Source organism: Ciona robusta, chromosome 8 (assembly GCF_009617815.1).
Source record: "Ciona robusta chromosome 8, ASM961781v2".
Lineage (NCBI taxonomy): Eukaryota > Metazoa > Chordata > Ascidiacea > Phlebobranchia > Cionidae > Ciona > Ciona robusta.
Window position 1 is genome coordinate 5768831 of NC_143242.1, and position 14042 is coordinate 5782872.

At 35.8% G+C, this 14042-nt stretch overlaps 5 protein-coding genes across 6 annotated transcripts; all 5 read left to right on the forward strand.

Annotated features, from left to right (window-relative positions):
- Positions 1 to 19: 19 nt before the first annotated feature.
- Positions 20 to 2057, forward strand: LOC149732722 (uncharacterized). The gene is made up of 2 exons (XM_089882645.1): positions 20 to 692; positions 1050 to 2057. The coding sequence occupies exons 1-2, from the start codon at positions 613 to 615 to the stop codon at positions 1570 to 1572; spliced, it is 603 nt and encodes a 200-aa protein (XP_089738771.1). The 5' UTR covers positions 20 to 612; the 3' UTR covers positions 1573 to 2057.
- Positions 2058 to 2555: 498 nt separating this feature from the next.
- LOC149732723 (uncharacterized) lies at positions 2556 to 5096 on the forward strand. Of its 2 annotated transcripts, none has more exons than XM_089882647.1 (7): positions 2556 to 2731; positions 2915 to 2992; positions 3246 to 3290; positions 3394 to 3432; positions 3678 to 3725; positions 4144 to 4181; positions 4617 to 5096. In XM_089882647.1, the coding sequence occupies exons 1-7, from the start codon at positions 2691 to 2693 to the stop codon at positions 4919 to 4921; spliced, it is 594 nt and encodes a 197-aa protein (XP_089738773.1). In that variant the 5' UTR covers positions 2556 to 2690; the 3' UTR covers positions 4922 to 5096. The 2 variants fall into 2 exon arrangements, with proteins under 2 accessions (XP_089738773.1, XP_089738772.1); XM_089882646.1 differs by having other exon boundaries at positions 2558 to 2731; positions 4138 to 4181.
- A 321-nt stretch (positions 5097 to 5417) lies between these two features.
- On the forward strand, positions 5418 to 6310 carry LOC149732724 (uncharacterized). Its single transcript, XM_089882651.1, has 2 exons — positions 5418 to 5551; positions 5763 to 6310. The coding sequence occupies exons 1-2, from the start codon at positions 5427 to 5429 to the stop codon at positions 6163 to 6165; spliced, it is 528 nt and encodes a 175-aa protein (XP_089738777.1). The 5' UTR covers positions 5418 to 5426; the 3' UTR covers positions 6166 to 6310.
- A 1039-nt stretch (positions 6311 to 7349) lies between these two features.
- LOC149732725 (uncharacterized) lies at positions 7350 to 9817 on the forward strand. Its single transcript, XM_089882638.1, has 7 exons — positions 7350 to 7532; positions 7609 to 7746; positions 8022 to 8081; positions 8366 to 8455; positions 8524 to 8670; positions 8763 to 8847; positions 9223 to 9817. The coding sequence occupies exons 1-7, from the start codon at positions 7434 to 7436 to the stop codon at positions 9324 to 9326; spliced, it is 723 nt and encodes a 240-aa protein (XP_089738764.1). The 5' UTR covers positions 7350 to 7433; the 3' UTR covers positions 9327 to 9817.
- Positions 9818 to 10254: 437 nt separating this feature from the next.
- LOC149732726 (leukocyte elastase inhibitor-like) lies at positions 10255 to 13834 on the forward strand. Its single transcript, XM_089882623.1, has 7 exons — positions 10255 to 10498; positions 10897 to 11030; positions 11562 to 11675; positions 11802 to 12048; positions 12395 to 12579; positions 13074 to 13238; positions 13452 to 13834. The coding sequence occupies exons 1-7, from the start codon at positions 10312 to 10314 to the stop codon at positions 13647 to 13649; spliced, it is 1230 nt and encodes a 409-aa protein (XP_089738749.1). The 5' UTR covers positions 10255 to 10311; the 3' UTR covers positions 13650 to 13834.
- The last annotated feature ends 208 nt before the right edge of the window (positions 13835 to 14042 follow it).

The following is a 14042-nucleotide window of genomic DNA, read 5'->3' on the forward strand; positions in this document are numbered from 1 at the left end:
TACTTTAGCAACTAAATCTCATATTTCCTTATTGTGTTTAAACAGTTTTAAATATTCTTTGTTTACTAACCAATGGGATGAGAAAATAGAATGAAAACATGTCCTATTCTACCCCACCCTGCTGGATATAGAAAAAGAATGTTTTTTGTGCTCCTTTGCAAGTGTTTATAAACCCAGAGAAAATCGTAACAATCAATAACGCGTATAAAACTCTTTTTAAATGTATCGGGCAACGTGGACTTTAAGGCTGCGATAAAACTGTTCAGTACGCTAAGTTTTTCAAGCACGGAAAAACTTAAGGATTGATAAAGGGGAATACCCGTGAGCACAATACTAGTCTACACTCGTGGTTCGACTCGGTCTAATGACGTATTACGGTGGGCGCGCTAGTCACAGTTAAGTCATAAGGCTATATATGATGGTATTATTGCCAGTGTCTCTATACAGTAAAGGCAACGTTAGCTATACTAAATTATTAGGCTGAGATTGTACGAGCCCAGACTGTTCGGATACGGTTATTTTAATGATTTGTTAATCTGATCCATTTGAAAGAATCATTTAAATTTATATTGTTCTAGTTTAATGTGAATTTAGTCGCAACGTATATATGAAATGCCGGACTCTGCAGAAGATAAAGGGAGCAAAATGATTTTAACAGCAATATTCATTTTGGGAGCATTTGTCCTAATCGTGTAAGTTTCTAACATTTACTACTTTTAATATTTAACCCCAACCACGAACCCCTCAGCTGCAAATATTTGCAAAATGATTGTTGCTTGTAATATCTATGTTTATTTTAAGTTTTCGACTTTAATCGGCTTTGACGCGCGATTTATAAAGTCGTGATAATAGGCTACTGTAAAGAAATTCTGTAACATTGTTTTTTTGATTACCATTAATGAGGGTCCGTAAAACTAAAATTAAAAAGTCTCGTCAGACAAAGTGTCCCACATTTCCCCATCCTACTATACATACCGCTTGCCCGTTCTCATTCCAAGCTATCTTAAAATTAATTTGCTCTAATCTAATCTCTGCTTTTTATATTCTAGGATAGAAAAATGGCGGTCATTTCGATTGGATGTGAAACAAAATCTCGATCGGTTGATAAATCGTTTGATGCAGGATACGCCCTATTTTACACATAGAGCAATTCACGATGACGTCATCAGTATGCTCTCCCTAGTAGAGACGATGGTTCAAAATGATTGGAAAGAGGAGTTGAACATCTTTCGTTTCAAATTCGTGAGGTCCATGGGCAAGATTTACAGATGGAACGCGACGATTGGTCTTCTGCACAGCTTGGATAGATTAGTAATAGTCGGAACTGAAATGGACATCATGGAAAAAATGTACCAAATCACTAATGCATTCCTTATTCATGAGAACAAGGAATTATCTTTAAAAATAATTAAAGAGTTCAAGATTGAGCTTAATAAGTATATACCAAGACCTCGCAACCCGTACCAGGATTTGGAAAACACGTCGGATGTTGTAACCCGCACGCCACAACCCCCACCAGTTGTCGGGCCCGTTAAGAATCGCAGAAGAAAGAAACGAAAAAATCGTAGATAGAGTGGGCACACTAGTGCGTGTTTTACAATAGCGCCGTAGCGGTGTTAGCGTTCTTTAAAATTACCAGTTAAAAATTGAAAATATTAACTAACGGTGTACTACTGGATTAACGGTATAATATATACTCAATTGTAATGAATGTCTTCATATTTTATACGTGTCGTTTATGAGTTGGAAAGTATTACACATTCGCCCACATTGGCACTGCGGTTAGTTCGCCAGTCTGATGTTAGAGGATATATGCATCAAGCGCTTACGGGTTCGTGTTCGCGGACCGATGCTGGTAGCATAGTGGCCGTTTGTGTGTGTGTGTCTTTGGACAAGACACGGAAATTGCTTCTACCCAGTAGTAGCTCCTTATTAATTGTCAAAATTTTCTTTCTGACTTGACACCTTACCTATTATTTGGCGATTGTTGAAATTTAGTGTTTATGTTTACAATATTTTTTTGTATTATAGTGTTGAATGACACGTCCATTCATTTATTCATAGTATTGTGCAGGGAGTTAAACCGTTTTAGAAAACTTCCGTGAAAGAACGTTTTATCGCATATTTAGGGCAATAAAGTGTTTTACTGCAATTACAAGTGCTCGGATTGGTCGAGTCATATATAGACCGACAGTGCAGAGAGTCTAAAACTTTTAAAAAGGTAAAAAGTTCCGGTACCTATTGAGCCACAAATGCTTATTAGCTCAGTATTTGAGATTCGTTTTCCCATGTTAAATGTTCCAGTATAAATATCTATAGGCTCGAAGTTAGACACCGGCTAAATTTGTGCCAAAAGAGATTTGCGCGGGTATATGCCCTCTTTAATTCGATAAAATTACGCCACGAACTCGTACTTGCAGCATAGAGAACTAAGATCTTGCAGTGTTCTCATGCAAGACACAATTCTTAATTGTCAGCCACACATTAAAAAAATATCCAAAAATATGTTTACCCCGTAAGTTTTAACACTATCTGTCTGAAAGTAATTTTTTATGACGTCACAGAACGCCGCGAAATAATTCACACACATGTGGTGTTTTGCAGTCTTGCTATTTAGTGTATAATCTCGTTTGCAGGTTGAAAATTTAAATATTTTCGGATTTATTAAGCGATAATTAGCCTGAACAACGATGGAAAATACTTCTAAAGACTCTGGACTTAATACAGAAAGGTAAGTTTATGATTTTAATTTTTGTTTTGCACGAAATATTAAAATAATTTTGTCAAATTTTGCAATGGGGAAAAACAGTTTGCAATGTTAAGAAATATATTTTTATTGTGGTAACACGTTTTTTTTTTCTTTTAGCTTAAAAGTTGATATTGTTGCTATGTATTTCTATTTATTAATTTTTAGTCCAAGTTCTTCTTTGGATAGTGAAGAACAATTTATTAATTGGTCAGAAGATGAATCAGCCCCTGATAGCGAGAGTGAGTAAGTAAAAATATAAACTTAAAGCATTTCGATCTGTTATTTTTATACGCAGTTATCCATAAAAGTCAACATTTTTGCTTCTAGTTTTTTGAGAAAAAAATGGCTTTCGTTGAATTATACAAATATGTATATATTTATTATATACACTTAAAAAAAATTAAATAAGAGTTTTTATTTTTAGATAAAAAGAGCAATTAGAAAAATGTTTATAATTCACAAAATACCAATTTAATCAGCAGTGTATGACTTGCAGGTTTAACAGACAACGAAGGCAAGAACTTCTTGATGTGCTTGTCGAGTAAGTATAAGCCATAACTCTGCTACTGTGCATATTCCTTGCATTTGTTTTTTTTACACCCCTTAAATAAAAGAGTATAAATTGACTTTAATTTATCTTTTAGAATTGTGCTGAAGCAACGCAGAGGAAATAGACATGAAAGGTGAATACCGTTTATTTATAAATATATAAATAGATTATACATAATTAATCACTGATTCCAAAGTTAGTTGATTTATATCAACATGTTATACCTTTTACTGAAATTAAAAAATGAGATTTTAACAACTTGCATCGGTAATTGTTTTTTATAAAAAAAGATCTGTCATTTTGGCTAGTATAACCATAGATATGTATGTGTACCACTGTACTGGTAAAATCCCAAACAATAATAATTACTCAATTTAGAGAACGTGCTCGCAGGAGACGGAGACACCGACGTCACTTGTATGAAAGGTATATTATGGGGAAGTATAATATCATGTGTAAGCATTTTCTTTAATAGTAGAAAAGTTTTTATGTTTTAAACAAGTATGGTATATGTATGATACCCAAATTAAGTTTTGTATTTGTTCGTTTGACTTTATTTGTTTAATATCTATTTCCTTTATTAAAAGTATCTATAAATTGTATAAAAATAAAGAAATGCAATGAACGTTGACTGCTGTATTGTGGGTTTATCAGCCCTGATTTTATCTAACACTATTATTCAAATTTGACCTGCAGGGTATAATGGTTAATGACTTTCTTCTCTTCATTGTATTAATTAACCTAATCTTTTTATTTGCAGGAATACATAAAAAAATTATATATGTGTTTTTATATCAAAAATTTAATCCAATAACCTTTTTTTGTGTTTTTTTTTAAGAAATAGTCGAAGCAGGCCTGATACACCAGAGCCTTTGATGAAAGGTAATCTATTTATATTTTGAAATTGTTATAAACCATAAGCTTGTGTTTCATTTAAAGAAAAATGCAAATATTTGCAGTAAAATTTATGCTAACCTTGGCTGAAATGCTGCCAAAACCGGAACATTATTTTGGAACAAGTTTTTCAGCAAGAACTTCTGGTATATTTTTTGTTATCTGAATTAAATTATAGTTGTGTAGGGTGTGATCATTTAATTAAAAACCAGAAATTAAAGAATGGGTTTGATGTGTTTTTTGTCCCGGTCGTGATTTATCTAAATAAACACAGAATTCTTGTTGACCTAATACTACATTCTAGGTTTACTAGTGTTGTGTGAATATTACTACTACAATCTAGATTTAGTACCGTACTACAATCTAGCTATAAGTACTGTAAAACCCTTTTTAAATATTAAAAAAAAAACACTTGATAATTAGGAAAAAGAAGAAAATGCCCTATTCATGATTGTGGTAAACGCTTTATAAACGTGACGCACCACTACACAAAGTATCATCCAGATGTGGACAAGCAATTATTCTGCTATGATAACCTGGCTAAAGAGTTAGGCATCGGAAAGTATAAGAACTATGTAGGGTTCAAGTGCAGCTTCTGTGGCCAAATGAGGATGTGTTTTGAAGCACATTGTAGAAACGTTCACATTAATGAAGTTGACGTAAAGAGTCCAGAATTTCAAACCATCAAGGAAAACTGCAGGATATCACATAAAGTGCGACATCGCTAAAAACAATACTTGGTGTTTAATGGTGCAAATACGCAATGTTTTTCTTTTCATTTTCACTTCAATTGCATTTTTACTTCAATTGTTTCTTTTCTATGGTACTATTTTTGTAGGAAGGCAAGAATATAAAACCATTAGTACTACAGGACCAATGCACTACAGTACAATAGAGACAATATTTTGTTTGTTGTGTACGCAGCAAGGCTGGCCCAGCAAGCAGGAAGCTAATATGTCATTTCCTATGCAAGACTTGTATTGGAATATTATAGTAGTTCTAAGTACAACGTTCATTGCTTTTAACGTGTATATACATGTACATCTAGATTGTGAGGAGGAAGTAGGCATGCATAATTTTAAATAGGTTTCTGTTTGAATCGCCGAGGTTTACACTCCGTTACAGTGGCTAAATGTATATTGTTAGTAGTAAGCTACTTGTGATGCAGAGAACATAGTGCTTATTAACAATCGGGTGTGAATTGCATTAGAAAACTGGCAACCTATATGCCTTATGACTCATTCTTCTACCATGCCAAATTTTAGTCTTACAGGCGTTAATAAAATGTTGTTAATGGTCGGACTGTTCTTGCTGGTTATTGCAATACTGTATGCTTTCTGTGCCCAAAGTGGTGCCGGGTAAGATGAGTATTTTACTATTTTGACTGATTTGCTGACGTGTATGAGTAGTAACTATATAGGTAAGATGTGGCTGTAAGAACTCGTTTTTAGAGTCGCAAGGCTATACGGTTATATAGTTCTGTAAATATTCTGTTATAACCAAATGGGACGAAAACTGATGATAAAAAGTCTTATCTTACACCACCTTACTATAACTTCTTTTTTATAGGACCAGCCCGGAAGTTATTATAGACGTAGACGGCGATCTTGACGATTTGATGAACCGTTTGATCAAGGAAGCGACTTGCAAATCTAACTTAATAGATAACGAAGAAATGCAAAAAGATCTGCTGAAAATGCTTTCCCTGATTAAAGTTAAAATCGAGAGTGAGCGCCAAGAGGATCTAGTTGCACTTCGCTCAAAGTTTCTGGAAGCGTCCTTGCTTCTACGTAGTCCTAAGGTCGGAATGACGGTTCCAAGAATTAGAAAAGTGGCGAGCCTTCAAACTTTTAAAGGCCACGAGTCTGTGGTCGCAGTTATGAGGTCTTCGCACCGAGTTATTGAGAATTATTTAAATAATGGGGACAAAGAAAACGCATTGCTTGAAATTGACCATATCATATCAGCGTGAAAAATCACCACTGTTGTTTATTCTCTTATATAACACAGGATATTTAATATATATGTAAGTGTTCTAATATTCAAGGGCGCCATGGTTAAAACGTATAGGCTATATATTGTATTGCGTAGAATAAATGCTGTGTTGCAAATTGAAATACTTTTTATGTTTATAGCCCATAAATAAGCTGTTGCGGCCCAGGCATGTTATAAGCCCAAACTACATATGTTTAACCAACGCTTAAAGATATATAGGTATATCTATAAGCGTGTTTTTTTTTTATTTCTATAGTGCGGTAATTTTCCATATTGTTAGTAATGGTACACTTCTTACTAAAGGTGTATAAGGCTATAGGCGTATGTTATACAGCTCTGTGAAACCTTGCCTGCTGGCTTTAAACCGAATAGAGAGTCGATCAAAACCGTTCAGTGCATGTTCTTTTGTGAGATTGTTATATCAAAACCGCTCACAGTAGGGTGGGAAGAAATAAGACACTATTTTATGCTGTTTTCTCGTCCCAAAGGAAATTCAAAGAAATATAATACCGTATCCTCACAACTGCTGTAGAGCGTTGTTAATTGTTTAAAGTACAATCAGAATATTTGGATATAATGTGCTAAAGGTGTCCCGTTTTCCCCCATCCTACCATACCAATTGTTTAAATTTTGAGATATTGGGCAATATGTGCTAAATAAGGTGTCCCGTTGCACCCCACCGTATCTTTTTATGGACGTCACGGTTAAACTGTCATGTAACACGACACACACCTGTTGGAAAAGCAATTCAATACAACTATTGTTCCTATATTCAAAGACGCATGACCTTACAATATAGCTTAACTCTCTTTAAACAGGGTGTTGGAGAGATAGAAGAATTCGAAATGAACTTTGATTACTAAACTGTGAATGTCACCATTCAGTTTTGCATTAGTTTTGGTATAGCTGACAGAAAACTTATCACAGTTCAGTTTTTAATACTTTTAGGGGTAAATTTAGACAGAACACTTTTGAATTTGAATTTAAATCAATACTTGTGTTAGTAACAACGATGTACAAATATGAGGTATATCAGATATAGTTAGTCCCTATAGTATGCGAATGTTTTGAGCACAAATTTATTTATGTCTCGTAAAGTCTGTATACAAGCAATCACAAAGATCGGTTACACTATTCAGCAAAGATACACTTAATGGCCTATATGGTTGCATTAATACTGCAGAGGTTTGTTTTGCACAGTTACATTTTCTGAATTTAATAAAACAAAAAAAGGTTTTCATAAAAATGGCACTTGTAATTGCCACATCTGCATTGTTCGGATCGCTGGATTACAATGAATCACCAAAACTAATTAAATACCGGAAAATCATGATACTTCTTGGTGTAAGTTACTTTGAATTTGAAGTCAACGAAACCATTAGTAATTACCCTTAGATATATATATATATACAACTTACAGGTATTTGAAATGAGTTTCGGTTTTATAAGCATTCTCATGGGAATATTGCAAGTGGCTTTGGTTGAACCAAGCAGTAGCAGCATTAGTTCGAAAAAATCCCCACAGTCATATGGTGAAGGGATATGGGCCGGGATCTGGGTAAGCAATCACCATAGACAGTATACTGTAAACAAATATATACTACTGTTATACTGTGGGGTAAGATGGGAAACTATAAGCACCTGAATCATATGTTTCCTTATCATGTTTTAAACAATTAACAACGCTATTTTAGAGACGTGTGTCTACAGTTATATATTAATTTGTAAGTACAGTTCGAGTTTATTACTAAATTGGACGAAAGGAAAATAAAAACATACCCCATTCAATCCTACCCTACCACAAATTTAAAAGAACCATTCTTATCATTGTAGGTTTTGGTTGCGGGCGTACTTTGTATCGCAGCTGCCAAAACAAAAACAAAGCTTTGGTTGGTGAGTTTTATTTGATATAGGACAAGACATATAGATACTTGATCATATATTGCTGTGCCCTGTTACACAAATCTTATTTTTCTAAAGTAACCTTCAAATACAGCTCTTAACGTTGTATTGTTTTGGAAATAACAATAAATTCCAGAATCGCTTTGCTAGTTGTCCTAGTATCAACTTACGTTTCACAATATATCCTCCGCTGTCATGTTGTGTTTGTTATGAATATAATGTTACAGCTCTAATATGTATAATATCAATCTTATATATTAATTATACAATCTCAGATACAAACACATTTGGGGTTCGCGATAGCAGGTGCTATTTTTGCAGCCATAGAAATAGCAATCGCAGCAGTGTTACTTTCTTTACCAAAGGTATAAATCCGTTTCCTGCCGTAGATATATGTGTTTTTGATGTACATATACATTCTGCATTTTTGTAGAAATCATCCCCTATCTTTGGAGGCTTGGCTGTTATAGGAGCATTTGGGTTGCTATCTTGTATCGCTAGTGCAAGCGTCACAACCCCCTTTTACAACGCCCTTACAGGATCTCATGGTCGTTGCAGTGCATGTTGCTGCTGTGCCGAGGTAAAATAACGCTATAATACTAAGGTACACCATGGCCTACTGGAATGAGTAGGCCATGGGTACACAAGCTTCATATACAGTATTTTATATAGTATGAGAATTATGGTACGCAACAGCCCCGGCAAGATCAGGGAATTCGATATTCGAGCCAACAGCCAGTCGTTATACAAAATCCAGGTATATATTCTATATATAGTACTGTGGGGTCAAATTGAATACCGTTACATCACCCAAACGTCACATTTCCTCGGCCACATATAACTATTTGAAAAAGAGATATAAAAAGTTAGTTTTTGTGAATGGATAAGACGATACATGTTTTTATTCTATTTTGTTGCCCTTATTCATATTAAACAATGAACATTTAAAGAACTATGTAACCGCAACCTTACTACCATAAAAGAGCGTTATTATTTGATTAAAATATACGATTAGAAATATGGTATATTGTACGCTAAGGTGATGGCCCGTCTTACCTCACAGTACTGTTTTCATGAAAACTCAATACAAACAATTCCATTGTCAAAACCCATAAACATTATCAATACGCAGCGACTCAATTTGATTCATTGCATCACCTGGAACAATATGGGGCAGAAGGACAGACGAATGCATACGTGAATCCACAGGTTACTGGAGAGGAGGCCTCCATCTAACCCTTAAACACATTTTTCTTAAATTTAATTCTGCAGTATTGTTAGTTGTGTTGTAAATCTTTTTATAGTATGGCGGAGAAAGGTGGGACACTTTTTCGTTCTATTTTTTCGTTTCATTTAGTAATAAACAAAGAACTTTCGAAGAATTATATAACCGTATTCTCACGACTCCCATAGACCGTTGTTGGTTTTTTAAAACACGCTCAGGATATTTAAATATCATGTGCTAAAGTGTCCCATCTTTCCACATACAGCACTATATGTGTTGGTGTAAATACGTTTGGTTTTAATCTGTTTAGTGTTTCCTAATTTTTGTTGTTAGTTTGTATTTCTTAGTCACTATATCAATTGGTCATGTTTGCACTAGACACTTTTTTACGTTGCCGCGCGTTCCTTGCCGCTGGTTTGATTGCTGCATGTCACGCCCCATGCACTGAGTGGCTCCTTGTATACTGCGTTTGCGGAAAGTATAGTTTACACTATCTGTGAGAAGATTGTTGTATTCGTATTGAATTAATTAGGCGGATATTAGCGGTTGGTATATACATATGAGGGCGTTGTAAAACGGCCAAGTGTATACCTTTTGATATAAATAGCTTTTTGATTGCTTTTATTAAATTACTTGCTTTTTTGAGTCATGTTTAGTGCAACTTACAGCAGACTACGACAGAGTCCCGCAATTGCCATTACAATAGCGTCCGAACCAAACTACCGACCGTTACTATACGTAAAAATGTATGAATGGTAAAAAATGTTATGAATAGTACGCTCTTTATACTAAAAGCTGAAAAGCTGTACTAAAAAGCGGTGTGGTAATTATGCAAGCCTGTGAATTTGCCCGGCGTTATATTTAATAAGCAGTGTTTTGTTGCGAAACGTCATTTAATTCGCCTTCTGTTTTATGTCTACCATGCAGCATTCCAACGTCGTCTGGTTTCAAACATGTCTAGCAAAGTCACTTGAGTCGAATAGAAGCATTTATAGGATGCAGTTCTTATATGCGATTGTTATGATTTTGGTTTTGGACGCAAATGCAAAGATAATTGACACGAGCGAGCATGTTGAAAAGCTATCAGAAGCCAACATTGAATTCACGTTGAATTTGTACAAGAATCTGATTGAGGGTGATCCGATGAAAAACGTCATGTTCTCGCCCGTCAGTATTACAACAGGTATATAATATGTTTACTTTAGTAATCTTTGTGTAATCAGCCTGTATTGGACCTAATCTATATGCAATTGTGCGGCTTAGTATTCGCAGTGACGCAATTAGCGGCAAAATGTAATACCGTGAAAGATTACTGAATGGCAACACTAATAATTAATTTCGTCGCACGCGCTTTGCGCTGCAAACTTGTTTTTGAGCGCAGCGGTCTCCCATTCGTTTAATGATTCTGTACTGCGTAGTACCATAAACTGCAAGTCTGCGGTTTTATTTTTAAATTAGGTGTTTGAGGTCGGTCGTTTAAAGTTTAATAGATGCGGACCGTTCGTTTGCACATGCAGAAGCAGGTATTATTTTGTGGCATGTTATTATGTTTTTAACTAAATATGACATTATGCGGTTCAGCACTGGCGATAGCGCATTTAGGAGCGAAAGGCAACACAGCAAAACAGATAGACGACGCTTTTATGTTCAGTAAAATCGAAGACGGCAGATTTCACTCTGCTTTCGGTGAACTGCACGGATTGCTTTTTGATAAGGTGAGTAAAACAACCACATTTGCATGTCAGTGAAGTATTGTAACCGATTTTTAACATTTACACTACGGTTGCCGATAAAATAAAGACCGATTACATGAGTTTCATATTTGAAGCGGGTTGCCAGTTTGGCAATCGGAAATTTTATTTTCGTAATTTAACTTGTAGTCCTTACTATCACGACCTACTAAAGATAAAGTAGGGTGGGGCAAGACGGGACACATTTAACACATATAATATCCAAATATCCTGATCCTATTTTCAAACAATTAACAACAGTCTATGGGAGCCGCGAGGATGCGGTTTTATAATTTTTTGAATGTTTTTTGTTTACTACCAAATGGGATAAGAAAATAGAAAAAAAAGTGTCCCATCTTTTCCTACCCTACTATATACTATATATATTTCTAGTCGGCCGTGGTACCATAAAACAAACTGCTGCTTTTGTTAGTTTCTTCTTCGTGGCTATTCTGAGAATGTTGCACGTTACACTGATACAGTGCAGTCTGTTTAAATTGTCAGTTTATCATTCAGGCCTCTGAGAAAGTCACAGCCAAATCCTCAAATCGCGTGTTCGCCGACAAGCATATAACAGTCTTTGAAGATTACCAGGACTCACTGTCCGTTTACAGTGCAACAGTCGAAAGTGTAAGCAATTATTATTACAACGCCGTCGAGTTCTAAATACATTACGGATTATTATCTGAGCACGACAAATATTTAATTTTAAACACTCACGCATTAATATCGGATTTATTGTCGTTTTATTTTCAGGTTGATTTCAAAATGCCAAAAAGTGCTGTAAAAAAGATTAATGACTGGTCATCTGACGCTACAAACGGAGTAATAAAGAGTATGCTCGAGGAAGACGGGGTGAACAACGATACCGCATTGCTCATTATCAACGCTCTTTATTTTCGCGGAAACTGGGATTACGAATTCGATGAAGGGCGGACTAAGCGAAGGCCGTTCTACGTTTCCAAAGATAAAGCAGTCGAAACATCGTTCATGTTTCAGAACGGTATATGAGGCTTTAGGCTTTTAATATTTAAATAATTAAATCTCAATCGAAATTATAGGTGCTTGTATATATAGTAGGGTGGGAGAAGATGGGACACGTTTAGCACATAATATCCAGATATCCTGATCGTGTTTTAAACAATTAACAACGGTCTATGAGAGTCATGAGGACATAGTTTCATATTTCTTTGAATGTTCTTTGCTTACTGCTAAATGGGACGAGAAAATAGAGTTAAAAAGTCTCCCATCTTCCCCCATCCTACTGTACAAAGACAAAACATTTAATCTATATATACCATATCCTCTATAGTATAGGCTATGTATTTATTAAGGCCCTTCTGTTTTAGAACATTTCAAATACGCGTACATCAACGAACTTACATTACAAGTCCTTGAGATGGATTATGCGGGAACGGATTACAGCATGGTCCTCCTTATGCCCGAAAACTTTGACCTTGCTAAGGTTGAAGCCAACTTGAACCACGCCAACCTTACAAAGTGGTTGTCCGCCCTCGAACACGAATCTGTTGATGTAAGTAAACTGTGTCCATGGCGCACCCGAACAAAAATACAGGGGGGGAAGCCCGCGACCGTTGTAAAGTGCTGTCTTGTATCAAGAGACTAGTTCGCGGCCATGTACAGAGATGGAGAAGAGTAAAATGCCCCCCCCCCCAATCTACCCTGGTTACGTCACCGACAGTATCATTTTACAAATTTTAATCACCAAAGTTTCAAATTGTGAATGATGCTTGTCACGTTTCTACGCGTGACGGGTTGATTCGAGAAGCCGGTCCCATTAACTCACCATAGCTAAAACGTTGTGCCTGTTTCTCGTATTCCCAACAACACGTAGCTTCATTCAACGTATTTAGTTCACTCTCGGTTCTTATGTATCTTATTTATAATTATCGTTCCAGATAAGTCTATAGAACGACCCAGGAACCAACGCGCACGAAATTTATAGATAATCAAACATTTAATACAATAGCAGCATTAATTTGTGACAATGCCTAACCTTCCTACCAGCTCACTATCCCGAAGTTTAAACTGGAAGAGACGCTGCAGTTGCAAGAGGTTCTTCCGAAGATGGGTGTGACCGATCTGTTTGACCGACAAGCGTGTGATCTGACCGGAATTGCGAATAGAAATAATCTCTTCGTGGACCAGATTGTGCACAAAACTGTACTAGACGTAAGTCGTAAATTAAATAACCAATCTTTGCCACATTCAACACTAAACTTCCATGCGCAAGTTTCTAGGGTTTCAGATACCATAATATTATTTCCATATAAAATTATCATTCACATATATTATTTCATTAACTGCCCACTCCCAGATATATGTATCGCATGCATATACTCACATGTATTTGTGTATGCTTTTACCCGCTCACTTCATGGTCAGGTGAACGAGCAAGGCAGCGAAGCAGCTGCCACGACCAGTGTTCGAACCCAGTGCGACTCCGTTGCATTTAATCCGATATCCTTTGTGGCCGACCACCCTTTTCTGTGGGCGATCCGGCACCGGCAGAGCGAGCTGCTTATTTTCATGGGACGCTTCTCACGACCGGAAGGCCCGTTGCTCGGCCATGATGAATTTTAACAATATGTTCTATTATAACCTTATATTCTATTATAATTTATATCCATTTGCAATGTTATGTAGTTGTCACAATGCAAAAGTGCAGCATTCGTTTTTAGTTCATGTAATCGGTGTTTCGTTATACACTGGTACACAAATAGTAGAAAACAATTTGGGACAATATAATATTTGAGCATACTGACATACTCTGGTAGTCTATATATATATAGTACTGTGGGGTGTGATGGAGTGCCGTTAACATCTTAAATCCCATATTTCTCGGGTTAAACTGTAAGTGCTTCAAACTGTTAACAACGCTCTTTTAGAGTCGCGGTTTATGGTTATATACGTTTATATATAAATCTTTAAATAAGCGTTGTTTAGTACTCAATGTGACAAGAAAATAAAATGAAC